The 20,767-nt window shown below is 46.5% G+C and overlaps 1 protein-coding gene across 1 annotated transcript; it reads left to right on the top strand.

The window, feature by feature from the left end:
• Nucleotides 1-2,430: 2,430 nt before the first annotated feature.
• si:ch211-159i8.4 (matrix-remodeling-associated protein 5) lies at nt 2,431-20,293 on the top strand. The gene is made up of 16 exons (XM_068581038.1): nt 2,431-2,517; nt 3,130-3,266; nt 7,678-7,807; nt 8,813-9,051; nt 9,158-9,309; nt 10,727-13,837; nt 14,034-14,272; nt 14,474-14,717; nt 14,802-15,002; nt 15,218-15,736; nt 15,853-16,024; nt 16,182-16,448; nt 16,529-16,655; nt 16,947-17,027; nt 17,227-18,373; nt 18,869-20,293. Exons 1-16 carry the CDS (start codon nt 2,431-2,433, stop codon nt 19,420-19,422), a joined length of 7,407 nt encoding a protein of 2,468 aa, XP_068437139.1. The 3' UTR covers nt 19,423-20,293.
• The last annotated feature ends 474 nt before the right edge of the window (nt 20,294-20,767 follow it).

Below are 20,767 nucleotides of genomic sequence, written 5' to 3'. Positions count from 1 at the left end.
AGTCACCGAAGAAGCGAGTGATTGTAAGACGGAGAGAAAGCCCATAAAGAAAACAACAAAGCAGTGAAGGATGTGTCTTGGCAGGACCTCGCTGTGTGCCAGTGAGCATCTGACTTTGATAAGCAGGAGGTTTGATAGCTCCTTCAATGGAAGCACTTCATCTCTGCCAGGTGAGCGTCTGGCGTCTACGTGATCTCATTGCACAGAGACACACTTTCCTCATCTCCCCAACCCTCCTCATCTGTTTTCTCTTGCTCCTCTGCTTCCTTCTACCAATACCTCCTCTTGCCTTCCTCTTGTTCCTCCTCTCCTCTCGTTTCTTTCCTGTCATCTCTCCTGTCTCCAAAGTGCTAACACAGCAGAGCTGGCAAAGACATTAGAGGAGAGCGGGAGTCCAGAAGCCAGCTGGCGTTTACCTGCGATCATCTGAACCTTGATATTGGAGACCCGGCTGGACGGACACCTTTATTGCTCTGTAAAGCCAAAGGTAGAAGCTGTCGCAGGCAACAGTCTTACCTGAAACATATTACGTCCGGGTCACTGAACATCTGTGTGCAACACCTCATAAAATGCATCCAACATCCGTTCAACATGTCATCTGAATTATAGAACGACGACCACATTGCAACAGACAAGGTGGGACATTCTGAGAGCCAGAGGTATCCTACACATGCACACCTTCAAGCTGCTGAAGCAGCGACCACAACCATGAGCCTCTGATCCAGTTAACCCTGACCTCTGACCTCCCTGTGGAGGACGCGAGAGGACAGGATCCCCCTGTGGATCAATAAAGGATTATTATCACATGTACACCAGTGGCTGGTTTATATTTTGATCATGAATGTTATCCTGTTGACACAAAGTCACATTATCTGCGTCAAGGATGTTGCATCTGTTATTGGTCACTTGTGACAATCTGAAGATGATATTTCAGCTGCCACTCGTTCGCCACCGACACGTAAAAACATCCACAAGAGAGTCATGGAGTGATTTCATATCAAGGAACAAGACATGAGCTGCAGCCTGGACGACCTCTCAATGCAGTGAATGTGTTGGTCAACGAGGAGAGGAGCGAGAATATCACGATGCAGAGCACTTTCCCCCTTCTTCCTGACACACACACACACACACACACACACACACACACACACACACACACACACACACACACACACACACAGCTGTTAGGTGAATTAGCGTCCCTGCGAGGACAGAACACAGAGATAGAAGTGGAAACCAGAAACCCTCAAACTGGCCTCTAATGACTTGAAAACCTGTTCGTGTGTTGTTTTGATACCTGCGCAGGCTTTTCTTCTTCCTCTCTCCCTCCACCCACTACTCTCTATGTGGTGTAATTAGTATGTAATGACCGCAAAGCTGCGTGTTAAACGTTTAAGCTAACATAGTGAGCGCCAAACCACCTGGCACCGGAGCAAACCACAACCGCCGGTTTAAGTGCTGGTTTTCCACTCCACACTCGTTTGTATTGTGTGTGATGTCGCTTGAGCTAAAAAGAGCTCAAATCGACACGTACTTCCTCGTTTGGAAGATGATTATGTTGGATGAAAGAGGATTTTCACCCACCCCGGGGAAAGGTGTAGTGAGGGCGGGCAGGATTTAATCCAGTGTCAAAAACCTCTGACATGTTGAATCAACCCTGAGGGCGAATACTTTGGTGTGAGTCTTGCTGCTACAGTCGTTGTTGACAGCGCTCACTGTTTCTTCTCTCAGTCGTATGCTATCACGTGGATTATTTCTCTCTCTCTCTCTCGCCTTTCTTTCTTTCTCCCGTTCCCTTCTTTCTCCGTCTCTCCCTCATCTTAACATTTGCGAGTGTACCAGCTCGAGCTGGTGTGAAGTGATCAAAGTGATAAAAGTTCTGCAGTTCTGGAAGTCATTATGTTAATTTTCTCTTTCATCAAGTCTTGCCGAAGCTAAAGAATTAATCTGTGAGTTATTGCTGTTTCAATATCAAAACGCTGAATGTGTTCGTCATGTGCACTAAAAGCTATCTGCATGCTATTGGGACGGCTAACCGTAAGTAATACCTGAAGATATTTGCATAACATTAACTGTGGATCACACGACTCATTTTATGTGAAAGTTGTTTTGCTCGTAGTCATGAACCCACAAATATTTATCACACAAGTCCCTCAACTCTGTGAGGATGTTTAGCCTCTTTTAGCTTCTTGTTTTGGTTTTAAAGCCTCCCAACTCTCCTGGTCTGGTTCAACGTTAGCTAGTGAACATCGTGGAGCCGTAATTCGCAGTTATCTGATGAAAATAAACTCGCCAGCCAAGCGATGAATCCTTTCTATGTTACATAAGGAATGTTTGACGCTTGTTGACATGAATCTGTGCATCTGAATCAATCATTCCTCTCTGCAGGTGTATTGATGGCGTAAGCCGTCAGACAGCCGTCGTCCGGTCATGGCGCTGCGGTGCTGCGCTAAAGTCTTCTGCAGGTTGGCTGCAGCGTGGTTTCCGCTGCTCTTCTCATCACTGCTGTGGCAAACGGTAAATCTGCACCCGACGGCGTCTGATGGACGCCGGAGGTTCAGCTGCTGGAATCAGAAGAGTTGATGAGTTATTACAAGTTTGTTTTACTGGCGGTGAAGACAAGATGTTGCACCGTCGCTGTTGATAGCTCAGTTTCCAATCAAATGTTAGCTAACGTTAGCTAAAGTAAGCAGACGTTAGCTAACGTTAGCTAAAGATGAGGCTGATGTCAGGTAGAGTATACATTTCTATAGTATACAGCGACTAAAGTAGACATTTCCTGAAACTACTCTTTTATGGACGGACATCTTGACTTTATGAGGACAGAATTGGGCAAAAGAGCCCGATGTCGATGCCCCGGTCTATTGATCCAAGCCCCACGCTGGTTTCCTCCACTTAGCATTGATTCCTTTCCAAACTGTCAGAAACCACTCAGCTCTGAGCTCTTCTGTTTGCTTCTTCCTCTCTCATCTCATCCGGTCTGGATTTCAGATGTTTGTCTCTGCTGCTCACGGCTTTCTCACACCTCCTTTATTATCCCACATGTATCTCCTCTCTCTCTTTTTGTATGTTTTCAACCTTCTCAACGTGATGTCTGTCGTTAACCTTTCCTCCTCTCCACGCTCACAGATCTCCCTCGTCCACGCCGCCCCGCCATGCCCACGGAGCTGCAGCTGCCCGGGCGTTAAAGAGGTCCACTGCACGTTCAGACACCTCAGCACCGTACCCAAGAGCTTCCCTAAAGACACAGAGAGGCTGAACCTCGGGTGAGACACACACACACACACACACACACACACACACACACACACACACACACACACACACACACACACACACACATTATTGTATGAATGGCAGCCCTTGGGGGAAGAAACCCAAACACTCTATAGGAAGTGTTGTGGAATGTGGAGTCGGTGTTTGCTTTAGCTAACAAACGCCGCTTCTAGGAACTCGTGAACCAAAATGCTGAGGCGAGTGCTTTTCGGTTGTCAAGGATGAGATCACTGTCTTTCACGCTCCAGAGGAGTCACTCTCCTGCTTTAGATCGTGGGATCATGAAACGTATCGCTGCTTGCCATCGTTTCTCATGCCAACGCTCCGTTGGAACAAAAGAAGACAGTTTCACTTCCGCACGCAGCCCACGCCGCATTCGTTTCAGTCGACATCTGCTTTGGACCCAACAGATAAGAGCTTCGCACCATGTGGCGCTGAGCCGACTCCAGCGTTGGACACATCTCCTGATAACTTCCATGTGGACGGAGCGTTCGCTGCCCTCCAGCACAGTGGAGAGATAACCCAGCGACTGTTTTTTATGCAACAAACCTCAGTCTAATAATTGGCTCTCAAACGATCCATATTGGGCCAACCACTCGGGTGGCAGGAGCCAGAGCCGCACGGTGGTTCACGGGAGGGCATCATTTGCATGTGCTCACTTTAATGTGCAATGCATTTGTGCTTTGAGTCGCTCTCCAGCTCTGGATCTAATGTTGTGGTGCGATGAACCATGTCAGTAGGTAAAAGCTACGATGCGGTGCCAAGCTACAGCATCCAGGAGCTAAACTGCCTCCAGATGCGCTCCTGGGAACAGTAGAGCTATCAATAAAAATCCAGATAATCTTGGTCTTGAACCAATAAAAAAAACATGTAGCTACATTACAGTGATGGGTCTTCATTAGGAAGAGTTTGGCAAACAGCAAATGCTATATTGATATTAAATTACACCCCAAGAGGGCAAATAGAATAAAGTCATAGATTGTTAAGACATATTGAAAGGTGTAAATACCCCCAAACAAACACAGATGGTACAAATAAACAGACACATGGAATATGATCTGTCATTGCTCCACAAAATAACCAGAAAGTTATTGAAATGGAAGCTACATGATTTCCACATGGCTGATGCCGCGTATCTGGTTTCCTTTATTGACTATTTGTATCAATTACCAGCTGTCCAATTATATCTTATATATCTCATATCTCAGAATTAGCCTGTTTGGTTCAGTTAAAACAAACTCAGGTCCGTTTAGCTGGTTAGTATGGTTAGCGCGCTAACGTAAGCTGCAAACATTAGCATTCCTAGCCAACTAGCTTACTATCTACAGTAACAGTTACTTCCACAGCCAAGGAGCCACTGTGGTGGAAGCTCGTCCTGCTGGATGCTACTACATCAAACGTAGGGTCGCGTTAGCAGCGCTGTTTTTCTCTTTAGAACATTTTACAGGTTACAGTCCAGCGAGCACAGCCGAGCTTGTTACGTGCGTTAGCATTGCACCAAACACATTCGGACGTAATTCTAAAAGTATTTTTTTTTCTAAAGTTAAGCATACAATTTTAAATACAAACAAAGATGCATAAATGTAACCCTGCTTCAATATTTCAAGGATGCAACTAAAAAGTTATATTAGACTGGAATACAAGTCTGAACGTAGCATTCTCGCGAACGTAGCATTTGTAGCATTCTTGGTTTGTTAGCGTAAGGAAAAATATGATTAGTTTTCTTCTTGATCACAAACAAGTGAAGCTGCAGACTTTTTGCATCAGATAATATCCTGTATGTACCTGTCAAGTGCATAACTGAGACAACTTTTGTATTTTGAACCAGTCAGCTCGACAGGATTTGTGTCGCTCCTTTGAAAAACTGAACGCACCGCTTTCAGTTTACCGTTCATGCTGCTAGTAAAATGTTTGATGTTGTACTTTTGCATACTTTATTCTAATTCTATATTGACTCCTGATGTTTGTTCTTTAGTACAAAGCAGTGTCTGTTAAGATGGGAATGAAAGGAATTCCTCAAAGACGCTTCGGCACAGCAGACATTTGGAGGGAGACCAAACCTTTAGGCCGCTAACGGGATCTGACTCTCTAAACCGTGGACCACCCTGCAAACTGGGGCTGCAGAGCAGGGGGGTTCGGTCCCTAATGCAAAACTGTTGGTATACGTTCACACCAGGCATGTTTACAGTGTGTTATTTACACTCCAGGCCTGGTTCCTCTACTCTGGAGCAATTGCCCTTTCTATTCAAAAGGAAATTGCTCAAATAAATGCAAGCGTCCATACTCTTTCCAAGGATCTTCTGCGAGTAGCAGGAAGGATGGCATGGACCACCTCAGCACCTGGCTTACTGACAAAGGGCTTTCAGACTCAGCTCGTTCTCCCAACAACTCTGTGATGATGCACTAATGAGGAATTATGGGAAACAGCACATACAAGTCTGCCGTGACTCAGTCATTCATGCTGAAATTCACTTGATTGCAAACTCCTTCCCAGTGGCAGCACATCTTTGAATGTGAGTTCACTAAGAATTAAGACCTGAAAAATGCATGCAAAAAGTATGCCCACTTTTTTCGCCACGATTGGCGAGGTGTGTGGCCGTGAAAGAACTAAAAAACTATATCTGATGCTTTTTGTGAATCCTGAGAGACGTGAGCCATTTGTATGATTAATCACAGAGACGGCAAAGATCTGCAAAAGACAAGTGTTGCTGAAAAACCCTAAAATACTGCAAGTAAAATACAATACAGGGTCATGTGACGTCTGCAATTTAAAAAACACGGATGAACTCGTGCAATTTGATGATGAAATGCAATCAGCTGTAAAATGCGGAATCCAAAGGATTTTGCTGAAATGTGAACGCAGTTTATGAAAATCAGGGTTTAAAGTTCCATTATCAGCGTTTCTTTCATAATAAACAGAAATATACTGTGGAGCTGTGCTTTGGTTTCATTCCTGCTTCTCTCTGCTCTCTGTGTTGGTGCTTCATTTTTAATGATCTGTTAAACACACTTGTATAACAAAGAAATGCAACACATTTCGTGATAGTATCAGTGCAACACACACTGCAGGGTTTAAAGTTCAGCTCCCAATTGGAAAACCTGCACATAAAATATGTGCATCGCGCAAAGACACGCTGCATGAAAGTGACGACTCGATGATATATTGTGAGCTGGCTGTTTTACTGATGGCAGTGAAAAGAATTCAGAAACTCCCCACATGTGTTCAATTGGTAGGATAACAGAAAACAGGGAAAGCTTTGTGTTTTACAGTCAAGAACTCTCTCCAGGAGACTCTAAAAGCAATGGACGGTGCTGATTCCTGTTGTTGAAACCCCGACAAACTCCCAAATACCGAAGTCTGTCGAAGGCTGTCGGCCTCTGGCGATAGATAATAGATAGATGTTTGGTTTCTTTATTGAATAAAGTCTTTGGCTCTGACTTCTGCTGTTTTACCTCTACTGCACTTGTTTGACTCTGTTAGATAATGTGCTGAAAGCTGAAGATTCATAGAAAGGTTTTGTGTTTGACTGCTGATATAATTATGTAGCAGGGCCTCACATAGACCCCTCTGACAAAACTAATATAAATATACTTTTTTAAACGAGTGCTGGGCCAACGTCTACTGTGCATCACGGAGTTAAAGTCCAGACTCCCTGAAAAGAGACAAAACCAGAGCTTTGAGGAGATGAGACGAAGTCAAGACCAGGACCAGAGTTTATCAAGACCAGGACCAGAGTTTATCAAGACCAAGACCAGAGTTTATCAAGACCAAGACAAGACCAAGACTATAGTTTATCAAGACCAAGACCAGAGTTTATCAAGACCAAGACCAGAGTTTATCAAGACCAAGACCAGAGTTTATCAAGACCAAGACCAGAGTTTATCAAGACCAAGACCAAGACCATGACCAGAGTTTATCAAGACCAAGACCAAGACCATGACCAGAGTTTATCAAGACAAGACTTTGAGTGTTTGAGATCTTTATCAAGGCAAAGCAGAGACCGAGTCAAGGCTAAGACCAGACCGGTGCTGGTCCCGGTACTGCTGTGTGTTTCTGCAGTTTAGTGATGTCCCTGCAGTTGTGACATCCAGACCTACAAGACGTGGTTTTGAAGACCAAGACCGGCCTCGGCTTCGACTACACCGGCGCATCGGTGCTTGTTGTGTGTTTTCTCTGAGAAATGATGAACCTGCTGTGGTTCAAAGGTTGTACGAAGTGTCTCTGTGATCCCTCTTTCCATCCACTGTTTACAGCTAACTTCCTCCACCTTCGTCTGAAGGCCACACTGCGCAGACACGCTAGCACCGCTGTTAACTCGTATTGGTTTCCTGTCTCTTTTGACTGCTGAACCTCGGTCACGTTTTCATCCCATCGGTCCTGTTCTTTTCTCCCTCTAACAGTTATAACAGCCTGACGGAGGTGGCCGGGTCAGAATTCAGGTCACTTCGGCAACTGGAAATGCTCATGTTGCACGGAAACGACATCAGCACGGTCCAGCCCGGCGCCTTTTACAGCCTGAGATCACTGCAGGTAGAGTTTGTGTGTGTCTGTGTGTGTGTGTGTGTGTGTGTGTTAACGACAATACCAATACCTAACTTCTCTCAATTCATCAACCCGCACGGACCAGGGAGCTGTATGACTTATATATTGAACATAATTCTCAACCAATGGCTCATCATTAAGACTTTAAGACCCCGAACCGATTGGATTTAGTTCTGCAAGAACCTTTGGTTCTCCCTACATTCCTATCCGGTCCAACGGTCCAACAGATCTGAGTCAAGTGAACGTGATTTATTGCCGTCTTTGACATGTGGTGAACCCTCGGTTACCTTCTCCTTATCGGTAGCTGAATAGTAAAAGTACTGAACCTCGTTGGGCTGGCCAACACCAGTGTATGTACCAACAACGCAAGATCACAGTTTCCCCTTTCAAGCCAATCATGAGCAATTGCTTGATTACAAGAGAGTGATTAAAGAGTCCTGTTGGGTCCAGATGGATCCAATCAGAACTTAACTGAGAACTGACTGTAAACAGGTGGAAACGATGTCACAAATGTCCACAAAAAGATAAAATAATGGACTGATACAGTTTTTAAATTAAAATGACCCTCAATGTACCTTTCACCCTTTTTCAGTGACACAATATTAAAGTGAAGCGAGACTGAATAAATTCGACATGCGGCCAAACCCTCTGACAAAGTGTCGCCTTCTCTGCAGCTCTGCACTTAGCCGTTAACTTAGCATTAGCTCCTTTTAGCTCGTTGTTTCCTTGGCCAACCAAACTATCTGAGACAAGCCGGGTGTACACTCGCTGTCAAGGGTGAAACAAGACACAAAATAAGCCAGAAGATGAATACATGTTAGATCATCCGTCAAGCTAAATATGACCATAATTGCCTTGCCAGGTGTTCAGACGTTAGTCTGATCCCTTCTGTCTCATCTCCAATCATCAAACCCTTCGCCTGCTGAATGCTTAATGTAGTCGCAATGTTCAATAATTGTCAGTCTAAGACTAACTCTTTCTTTTTTCTTCCAGATCTTGAAGTTGAGTTACAACAAGCTAAAATCGGTGAACCCGGGTCTGTTCGAGGGCCTCACGGGTTTGATCCGACTTCATCTGGACCACAACCTCATTGACTTCATAGAGCCGTACTCCTTCTCCGGCCTCGGCTCCCTGAAGCTCCTGCAGTTGGAGGGGAACCTTCTCAAAGAGATCCACCCTCATACCTTCATAACGGTGTCACTGCTAGGAAGCTTTTGGACGTCTGGACTCAAGTAAGAAACTGAAAGGCGGTAGATATGTGTTTCCCTTCCTCGTGGACATTGTATGCAAGAATAGACGTCCTCAGTAAGTGAATACAATGAGATGTTCTGGTTTCAGACACTTACACCTGTCGGACAACCTGCTGGAGCAGCTTCCTCCTGCAGCGCTGAAGACAGCTCCCCGGCTTGAGATCCTGTCTCTTCACGGTAATCCCTGGACCTGCGACTGCCAGCTGCACTGGTTGTTAGAGTGGAGCTCTGCACACGAAGGTAAGGACGCATGAAGGATACTCACCTGTTCTCTCACATTAGAAAGCTTCTTCACTTTGTGAAGCTGCTCTGCTCGATTGTTTTGAGCTCCAGGGGGAAGAAGATCCAGCAGAAAACTTCCACATCCTTATCAAGTTCTAAAGTCATTTGGACTTGTGTTTAACAAATACTGTACAGTTCAACGACTGTGAAACACATGTTGGCTCGTTAGCAAACAGTCATTTATTTCCACATCCAGCAGTTAGCGAGCAACATTCATGTGTTGAGCCTCTGACGAGCTGGCAGGAAACGTCTGGCTTCTTAGCTCCTAACCGCTCCACTATGTTCACCAGCCAATGTGTCCGCTGTCTGGGGCTCAGCAGGGAGTGTACAATGTGTTTTTAGAGCTTTTCTCACTAAAAACAGCTGGCTGATGCAGCTCAAAATAACTTTTTTTTACAGTGGGGAGAGTGAATCAAAACAGTTGTGAGCCGTGAAGCTAAACAATGAGCGCAAAATCGCTGTCAAGCTAAAACTGACGGGGATCTGCTGATTCTGGGAATAATTAACTGTGGGTTCATTGTCACAAGCAACCCGTTTCACACCGTCACATTGTTGTCTCATGGCCTTTTGATAAGAATACAGATTATAGGGACTTTAAGAAACAATATCTGTCACAATAGAAATGGGATGAAGATCAAGACACTGAGGAACTGGACTGATTGTCTCCTATCAAGACGCAAAACGCCATATTGAACAATATCAACACAAATGTCAATCAAAACTTCAAACTAAACAACTGGTGGCAACCCATTTCTATATTAACAACAAATGCACACCAAGAACAATGTCTTCATCCGCATGTTTTTGACCAGAAGCAGAGCATCGTGCCGACAGATACCTCTGCATGGCTGTCCTCATAACTCAACATCTGCAGGACACAGACTCAATATATCGACTGCATTTCAGCTGCAAGCAGTTGTCTTCATCCGTCTTTCTCATTCAATATTTTCCATGGCGCACGTGCTTTGTCTCATTTGTCGCTGCTTTGTTAAAGTTTTTGGTGAATAATCTTTAACCAGTCCCACATGCTCGCTTGTTAGTCTTTAACAGACACGTTGATAATATATCATTGTTTTTATGGCACGCTTCATCTGAAAACAGGGTTTTTATGACTGCCAGAACTTCATTAGTGGATGCATTAACCTTCACTGAACTCAAACTCGTGAAAGGATCAAATAGTTTGTGCATTGTTCCAAACCTTTATAATACCAGTTTGTCCCCTCTTTTCTTATCTTCCATCTAAATTAATTCCATATTTTTTCCCTTGCCCCTTCCCTCTCAACTTTTCCCTTCCTTTATCCTTCACTTCCAATTCCTAAGATTGTTTCCATTGTGCTTTATAGCTTTTCATCTCTTTCTTCCCCCTTTCTACCAGGCGTTATAAAATGCAAGAAGGAACGTGGCTCCAGTGAAACTTGCCCCCAGTGCTCCTCTCCTCGGCCCCTGAATGAGACCGTTTTGCTGGATCTGACTCCGGCCAAGCTGACCTGCGAGCGGCCGGCTCTTCGCTCGGCCCTCAAACAGAGGGACAATCCTTTGTGGGCCGAGTCGGAGTCAGAGCCGGACCTGCCGTACACCCGAGACTTCGAGAAGCCTCTAGGCCATCTGGTCGTGGTCCTCTCCGACAGCCACGGAAACAGCGCTCACGTGGGCTGCGACGTGCGACACCCTGGAGAGAGCTCACCCGTCTCCTGGACAGCACATCCACATTCCCCCGGCGAGCTGTCCGTCAATGTGTCACTCGTGACCGTCCTCGAGTGCGAAATCGATCGGGAGACGTTGCAAAATCTGTGGCAATTGGTGGCGTATTACTACGAAAGCCCCGCTATCTTGGAGAGAGGTGAGCAGAAGGGAAACACGAGCAGAGCGACCTATCAATATATCCAAGCCATAAATGAGAACTCCCCGTATTTCACTGAGTTGAAAGGGCACTTGATAGCAGAGCCCTCGTGGCTGCTTCAACCAAGAGTCACTTTGAGGCTCAACAGACAGCAGACGACGAGCAAAAAACTGGTGATGGATTTCACCACTGTGATCACCGAGCACATCAACGGCCACAGAGGATCAGAAGACGACAGTGACCTCGCCACGTCCTGGGCTCTGATTCGCAGAGGGACAGCGGGACGGGTTCGGGCCGCTCTCGAAGGTTCAAAGGTTCATTTGGGGTGCAGCGTCGTCACGTCGGAGCCGGAGGTGAAGGTGGAGTGGATGCTTCCAGATTTGTCCATCGTGGAAGACGCAACTGATAAAATTGAAATTTCTGAAAGGGGAGAACTTGTGATTTTAAACGCCACGCTGTCTGACTCAGGTCTTTACCATTGTATGGTCAGGACCGTGGCCGGCGTGGACCTGATACCTCTGAGGCTCACCGTCAAAGGACTCTCACTCAGCCCAACGGCTTTCAATGGACAGAACATTGTCGTTGAAAAGGGACGCTCTTTTAGTCTCCCCTGTGAGGTCACCTCAGTCCAGCCCAGTCAAACCATGTGGTACCTACCCAAAAACCAAATTCTTCTTCCAACGCAGAAGACCAGACGGACAGAAGTGATGGAAAATGGGACTTTGGTGGTGAGCAGATCGACGCAGGAAGATGCAGGGGAATACACCTGCCTGGCCTCGAATCTGTATGGAGTTGATATGCTATCACACCAGGTGGAAGTTACAGGGGGAGAACAGGCCTCTGAGAGATCCAAAGTACAGACTGCAAAAGAGCAGCAGATTCTGCCAGCTGGCGTTGAGGAAGACGAGGGTTCAGGAGGAGATTACCAGGAAATTATCCAACCTTTTGCTACGCAGTTCCCAAAGAAGGTGGGAACTCCACAGAGGAATACTAATGGGTTTTCAAAGAGGATACGAATGAAAGACTCAAAGAGAAAACCCAATAAATCTGTGAAAGAATTAGATCCGAATCGCTGGGCAGAGATATTGGCGAAAGCTAACGCTAAGCCAAGTGTTGCTGTGCCCACAGAGCGGTCGCTTCCAGCGCCCAGCACTGTAACTATGCAAGCAAGCAGGTCCAGACCCACTACGACAACTGCCACAACCATTTCTACTGATGCTTATAACTCACCTCCTGTTACTGCCCCTCCTGATGTCAGGATAGCACCAACTCACACGACAGCTAACACTGAAGACTATTCCATAGAGAAGAAAGAGGATCACTCTGAGACATCGGAAAGTCAGCCAGAGGTTTTCAAACTTCCAACTTCCAGAAGTACAGAACCAACGCCACGCCGTGTCGGTGGGATGCAGGAAGAAGCCGAAGCTGTCCCAGAAGCTCCCGCTGTAGGAACTCCTCAGCCAGTCGATCGGTCAGAAAGTACAAACTCTGGAGAGAGGAGGAGGAACAACATCCTCGTTCCTGCTCACACCAACAGGAGAAGACCTTACAGGAGAAGAAAACCCTCAATGAGGAGAGTCCGTCCGCATGGACAACCCTCATCGAACACACAACAAACATTAGTGGCCCGAACAACCATCACACCAACAACACTAACGACTACTACAACTACGACTACAACAACAACAACAACAACAACAACAACAACAACACCAACAACACCTGTCCCAACCACAGTGGACAACATCTTATCTGCTGAGTATCAGACAGAGGAAGATAAAGGTGAATATTATGAAGAATATGATGACAAGGATAGTGGTCGTTTTGATGCCAAGGAAGATTTAAACATTGAAGTCTCTCATGCCACTCATGATCTTGACAGTCGGCGTACCACATTACCAGCTCCAGAAAAAGAGGTCGGTGTTTCATCACTTGATCCGAAGACGGTTGTCACGTCACCGCTGGATGGTTCTCCTCGTCCAACTGAAAGGCCTGTTGAAGAGACAGACACTGTAAAGCTAAAGGAGTCTGAGGGACGGAGGGTGGAGATTACGCAATCTGAAAAAAATGACAATGAAGACGTGAGAAAAGAGAGTGAAATGGAGGTAATAACAGCAAGGGAAAAGGAAGAAACACACACAAAAGACACAGAGGGCACTGAGAAAGACACCGACAAATATGAAACGAAGTGGGTTACAGAGAGCTACATTACACTGGATAACATCCGGTTGACCACACAAAATAGACCAAGGCTTGACACTCGACCTTCACCGGAACAAAACACACCAACCCAAACGAGAACGTCCTCTACCTCACATTCAACAAGCGGCAAAGAAAAAGAAGGCACGCGGGAAGAAGATGGAGACGTAAACAAGCCTAAAGTGAAGCCTGAGACGCAGAGGTTCCCGGTGATGGAGCCGGTTCACCCATGGCTGCATCAGATCCAGCGGGGAGGAGGGCAAACCCCGGCTTCCCGGACAGCTCACACAAACCAACACAGAAACACAGCGAGGCCAGGCCAAGTGAACCCGGGCAGGAAGTCCCAGCCTCCCAGAGTCCCCCCGACCTCCCGCTGGTCTTCACACCATCGGTACTATCCGCTCCCTTCCTGGCCGGGCCAAAGGTCCTTTCCTCATCCAAGGCCAGGTAAATACACTTGTGTTGCAGTGGTTTATATCTCAAGGTGATTCCCAAATGTAATTGAGTATCAGAGATATTGGATGAAGAACAAATTAACATAGCAAATACATTATAAAAAGGCAGTATTTTATTGGCTTGGTGTCCTGACGAGTCAATCCTGGTTGCAATGGATATATGTTTGATAAAAATCTTTGTTCTTCAGGTCATGGGTCCCACTTTGTGCCCCCCCACCCCTGGGCTCAAAGCCCGGTTATCACCAACCGACCAGGGATCGTCGCAGAAACAGCGAAGCCCACACCTGCAGTCTCTGAAACAACAGTTACACTCCCTCATCCCCACCTTTCACATCATCATCACCAACAGCAAAACCACCATGTGGATGGCAGGACCCAAACCAGAGACCAACTGTTTCTGTCCAGGTTGAGGAACAGATACAGACAGGTACGATGAAAAGCTTTAGCTCACAAAGCGAGTGAGCAATAGCTAGCTCTTAGCTTATCGGCCAAGACGACTATGCTGTATCATGCAAATCATTTCACATTTTCTTAAATTTCAGGCTGTTTTTGTGGATTTCAAGCTACAGTGAAGTTGTTATCCGAAGAGTTTTGGAAAGAGATATATATTTCATTTGTATTTTTCCAGGCGCAGCTGGAGCGCATCGCTCAGTTAGGCAGGATGGTGACACCCAAACCTGGCGTTAACTACCACGATGCATCCCCCGTCACACCTCAACCCAACCCTCTCCATCGGCCGTACACCCCGAAACCACCAGCGCCCACTGCTCCTTACATTTACCAGCTGCAACCTCTCAAACCTTCTTCAGCATCTTTCTCTGGTCTTCACACCACCCCCAGTGTACCGTATGGAGGGCGGTGGCATGTTGGGGGTAAGTGCCAGTTTGAAAAGAAAATAGCAATATATTTTGATGTATTTTAATCGGCGATAATTATATTATTTTCGGTCTTTGTAGCAGGACGAATTAGCTCCCGGTGGCCCACAGCTGCACCTCCTTACCCATGGGTGTTGGGAGCAGGAAGTGGTGGGCTGAAGCCCCGTATTACCACGCTGACCACGGCGAGTGTGTCGGTGCTGGCGGAGAGTGATGTGTTTCTGCCCTGCAAAGCAACAGGGAGTCCTGAACCCAACATTGCATGGACCAAAGTCTCCACAGGTAAAAGATGGAGAGGAAAGAAAGAAGGAAATAGCTTCTAGCTTGTTAATCTCACTGGCCCAGGTCAGATCTGCCTGCTGCTGAGTCTATTTAGATACCATCACAGGGGAATGCAAGAGACAGACATCTTCAAATGTGGCATACTTAGTCTTAAGAATGCTAAATCTCTCTTTCATCATTGCTTCTTCATCCTTTCTGCCCTCCCTCGCTCTCAGGTGCCACCATCCCAGCCAACACCAAGCATGGTCCTCGATTTGAAGTCTTCAAAAATGGTACTTTCATCATTAAAAACATCCAGCTCCAGGATAGAGGCCAGTACCTCTGCACCGCCCAGAACAGCTTTGGATCAGATCGCATGGTCATCACCTTAGCCGTCCAGACCGAGGCGCCGAAGATCCAGCCGCCCAAGTCCACAGAGATAGCCGTCTACTTTGGGAAAAGTGTGAGCCTCGACTGCCTCGCTTCGGGTAAACCTCCGGCCCAGATTTCCTGGATTCTTCCGGACAGGACGTTTGTGCGTGACGTCGGGGCCGTGCACACTCCCCTTTCTCCGATGTCTCTGCTTCAAAATGGAACCCTGCAAATCCACTCTCTCAATTTCTCCACCAAAGGAGACTATAAATGCATCGCGAGCAACGCAGCGGGCGCTGATACGATCACGTATCACCTCCACGTGGCCGCTCTGCCTCCAAGCATCGGTGAAGGAGCAATGGATACCGTGATCATCCAGCCAGGTATAGTGCAGGACTTTAACATCCAATAAAGGAAAGTGTGTCTCGTGATGTGGCTGTTGAACAAAAGACAACGCAAATGTTCGTCATCTAAAACTAATAAAATCACCTTTCACCAGGCAGGAGTCTGTATGTTCACTGCTCTGTGAAGGGCGAACCGGTGCCTGCTCTGAAATGGACGCTGCCAGGAGGCGGCCATGTAAAGCCATCACAGTTTCTTGGACGCAGGCTGTTTGTCTTCCCCAACGGGACGCTGTATGTGAAGAGTGTTTCACCAGCTGATGCTGGGAGGTCAGACGTCTATTCACGATCACGTTTTTCTGTTTGAATGTCTGGTTGAATGTGTGCACTTACTGTTTCATAAGATATGGTCCTGGCAAATGTATAATTCACCTCGCAGTTCTCAGGACATTTAAAATATTCTTCTCTGCTGTCAACCCTCCCACAGGTACGAGTGTTTGGCCACTAACGCTGTCGGCATGGCCAGAAGATCTGTGCAGCTGGAGGTGAGGGCAGATTCCCCCTCCTTCTCCCGCCAGCCTCCTCCTCCTCTTCCCGTCCCTCCGATCCAACGCCATGGCGTGCCGTCCCGACAGCACTTTGTCTCGGCTATGTACGGATCAGCTGTGTACCTCCACTGTCCAGAGTCTACTGGATCCACAAGAGGGACCTTCTGGCAGCTTCCCTCCAAGACCATCTTGGAACACCGATACAGGTCGCTTACTTTTGTAAAAGTATAAATCATGACAATACTTACCATATTAAACTGACTGCATCTTCCCCGTCTGCCTGCAGTCCAGAGAGACCAATCAAAGTTTTCCTGAATGGGACTCTGCGGATACTTCAGCTAACAGAGCTGGACGGGGGAAATTACCTGTGTGTCTTTCAGCGACCTAATGGGGAAGACATGGAGCTCTTCCAGGTATGATCAGGACAGATTTCAGCCAGGTCCATTTAGCTAAAAACCCATTTTCTCTCATTAAGAATCCCTTCCTCGTTAACGAGTGTCAAAGTCCAACTCGATGTGTCTAACATCAAGAATCGAAGATGTGGTCGGTCCTCAAGTAAAACAGTTATTTAAACGTCTTTGTAAATGAGCTGGCAAAAGCTGTGAGAGCGGGTCCTTCAATGATCAATACTCGACTGTCTCTGCATTTTTTCAAGCTTTCACTGATGTGTTTGCTCATATTTCTTCATGCGTTCACTTCATCAGGTGGAGGTGTTAATGACCGCTCCGAGGATTGAACATGTGAGGACCGCACAGTCCAGAGTCACCTTTGGAGAAAATTTCCAGGTATGTTTTGGAGCTAATTCAAGCTTTATCTAAAGCATGAAAGACATTTAAAATAAATCAAATCAACCTTTCAACAAAGGTAAAAGAATTGCTGAAATAAGCACCCCGAACTGACACGATTTTATTCAGGAATGAGCCAAAAATCATCCTTTCACTTGTATTTCACATTCCTACTCTCATTTCCCTTTGTTTCATTTAGGTGGACTGTGTCGCAACAGGCCTCCCTGATCCAGAAGTTACTTGGAGTCTCCCAGATGGGACTTTGATCAACAACGCCCTTCAATCGGACGACAGCGGCCTTCGCAACCGCCGCTACGTTATTTTCGGCAATGGGACTTTACTTCTGCAGCAAATGGGCAAACGAGACGAGGGCGACTACACTTGTTTCGCTAAGAATAAACTCGGCAGGGACGAAAGAAAAGTGAGCGTCAAAGTCGGGCCGAACGCTCCGAAAATTGGATCGAAGTCACAATCGCTGGTGACGGTGAAGTTAGGAGAATCAGCTCGGTTGAGTTGTCAGGCTACAGGCGAACCGAAACCGAAAATCACTTGGATCTCACCCAGAAATGATGTGATATCTTTGTCGTCGGACAAATTTCAGATCACGGACGATGGGATGTTGCTGGTGAAGAAAGTAATACTGGCGGACGAAGGGAAATACGCATGTGTGGCGAGGAATTCTGCTGGCGACGACGTCAAAAACATGAAACTGGAAGCTGAACTGCAGGAACCCTTTATTAATGGAGTGAAAGGGAGGAGCGCCGCAAAGGCTTTGGCTGTTTCGTACCAAACGGCGCTTCTGGATTGCCGAGTGGAAGGGAAACCCGAGCCGAGGGTCTGGTGGGTTACTTCTTACGGACGTTCCCTCCCGACAAACTACCTGGGCGGTCGCTTCCAGGTCCACAGGAACGGGAGCTTGGAGCTGAGAGGGGTGAGGAAAACGGACGAAGGGAGGTACACGTGTCTGGCCCAAAACAATCTGGGCGAAGCCTCGCTCTCGGTTGAATTAGACGTGGCATCGATTGCGGAGAAACCAAGTTTCGCCGTTCCCAATATTGAGATCTTACCAATAAAGCAAGACGGTGGAGAGTTGGTACTGGGATGCCCGGCTCGGGGCAAGCCCAACCCAGAGTTCTCCTGGGTTCTGCCCAACGGGACGATGTTAAAGCCCGGCGCTAGACTCCAACGCTTCACACATCACTTGGGTAAAGGAACTCTGCAGATCTCTCAACCGGTCGCGAGCGATAAGGGAGTGTACCGGTGCCTGGCGAAGAATGTGGCAGGACAAGCGGAGAAGCGTTACGCCCTGGAGTCGGGCAGGAAGCCAGTGATCAGAGGATCGACAGGTATGTTTCCTCATCTCAAATGGATAAAACAGAAGTCCCCTTAGTTAAGTGGAAAGTTTAGGAAACTTGTTTGGTTTCCTGTCACACAGAAAAGCATCACTAAAAGTCACTTGACAGCTTTTAATCAACACAATTATCAGAGGCCATTTGAGATACAACACTTGTTGGCTTCATTTCTCAGCGAGAAGGTCCTGAAGATGTATCTTCTCAGATTCCCAACCAGCCGCACCCAAATTCATTTGAGTCTGAACCGAGATCCCTTTCTCTTGGTATGGTTGTTCTGGTCCACACGCGAGGATGATTTCTGTGTTCAGATCTGCACAAACAAAGTGTACGAAAGGGGGAACCAAACCAGAGTAAATTCAACCAGACTAAATAACGCAGGTTTGTGAGGAATCAGTCACAAACTGTCCTTATTTCTTACTTGTGAGTTGTGTTGTATCAAATCATTTTTGCAGGACATTTTCTGACTATTATAACTGTTCTTGTTTCCAGGTGGCATGAAGATCACTTACGGCCTTAATCTCAACTTGCCCTGCACCGTGGATGGCTGGCCGCAGGCCTCGATCCAATGGACCCTACCGAATGGTCTCGTGTTGGACAAACCTCAAACTGTTGGCCGGGTGTTTTTTTTCGCCAACGGGACCCTCCAGCTCAGGCAGGTGGCCACCTTCGACAAAGGAACGTACGTCTGCAAAGCCTCCAACTCCTTCGGCTCGTCGACGCTCTCCTACCCGGTCGCGGTGCTGGTTTTCCCTCCGCGCGTCACAAACGTTCTGACCTCCATCACCAGGGTCAGCCGGGGCTCACCGGTGAAGTTAAACTGCGTGGCGGCTGGTATTCCCAAGCCGGATATTTCCTGGACGTTGCCTGGACGCACCACGCTGGTTCCACATAACCGCTTCACGGTGCAGGGAGGGATCCACATGACGGAGGAGGGCAGTCTGGTCATACAGAACCCGATGCTCATGAACTCCGGCATTTACAAATGCAACGCCAAAAACGCACTCGGCACTGACTTTAAATCTACGTACCTGCAAGTGGTCTGAGGGACAGTTACAAGTGTCGCATCGGGAACACGTCACAGCAGAATTAAGACTGGATGAGGATTATCCCATCGGGATTTGAAGATATTCTGCATAGCAAAGATACTCTTGAGAGACTTAAACTGACTGACTGGCACCTCGCGAAGCGGTTTCCACAGAACATTGACGTTTCAAATCACGCTCACCTTTCGTGATTCTTGATTCTTGTTTTTTTGTATCATGGTGCAAATGTTGCAGAGGTCTTTTAATCCTACGCTACAGACCCTGAAGGGTGTTTCCACTTTTTCAAAAAGCTGTATTAACTCACTGTTCAAAGCTTTCTGGCCTCGGCCTGTCGAGCCCTTTCACACATTCACCATTCAATATAATAATGTGTGAGATGTTACCTCACAGTACAGTTTCACTTTGACAATGCTTGTTCTGCAAGTAAACAACTTAAGACCCCTCCGTCTTGGGATTGATATATCTAAATATAATGCGTACCCCTATATGTTTATTACTGTCAATGTGCTGGTAGACTTTAAATTGAGAGTAGAAAAACAACCTTACATGCAGAAGCATCGGTGAGTAGAGGAGTGTCATGATTCCTCAACTCGGTACATCGTCAACTATTCTACTCGTGTGCCTATAAAGTGACATCGTTCATGATCTCTTAGTGATCCATCCCTGCAGCTGCTCCACAGTGTGTGTCAGCGAATGATTGTGCGATTGTATGATTGTATGTACCGATGTCATTTATCAATGTTCCTACTGGTGGGAAAGTAACAGCTCACACACTCTTTGTTGTGAGCTTCGTTGAGCGACAAATGAAACAAAACGAAGCGGAAAGTAACAACGGATGTGTAAGTACATAATTTATAAAAGAAATAAAACATACAGGTATTTATTGTTGTCCTTCAGTTGTGTCATCTTTTACTATGTTAAAACAACAACTATTATTCCCAAATATACTTCCAGCTTCCTTGAGGCTCAGCTGCTCCTGAAATCAACTCCAGTCCAGTGGAGCTGCCAGAGGAGAGGCTTTAATAATAATAACAATAATAACAATAACAATAATAATAACAGGGCTCACATATTGGCGCCATTGACGCATAGCAAACAGCCTTGACAGCGCATTAGAGGGGATGGAGAGCTCGACAACTTATTAACCACGTCACAACAACCCTCCTCTGTTACAGGACAAAAATGAATAAATACATATTCAAACATGTTTTTACAAACAAAAGAAAACCCCGATTAGAAAAGAACATGTCTGTGATGAGTTTCATTTGACACATTTTGAGAACCGCAACAGCGTAGGAAAAGTGCGACGCCACAACATCGTTTTGGTGTGTGTTCGCACGCATCC

The sequence above is a fragment of the Clinocottus analis genome, unplaced genomic scaffold (assembly GCF_023055335.1).
Source record: "Clinocottus analis isolate CAN_PGR_092001 unplaced genomic scaffold, fCliAna1.0.p SCAF_10, whole genome shotgun sequence".
Lineage (NCBI taxonomy): Eukaryota > Metazoa > Chordata > Actinopteri > Perciformes > Cottidae > Clinocottus > Clinocottus analis.
The sequence above is the reverse complement of the archived record's forward strand: the minus strand, read 5'-3'. Positions and strand labels throughout refer to the sequence as shown.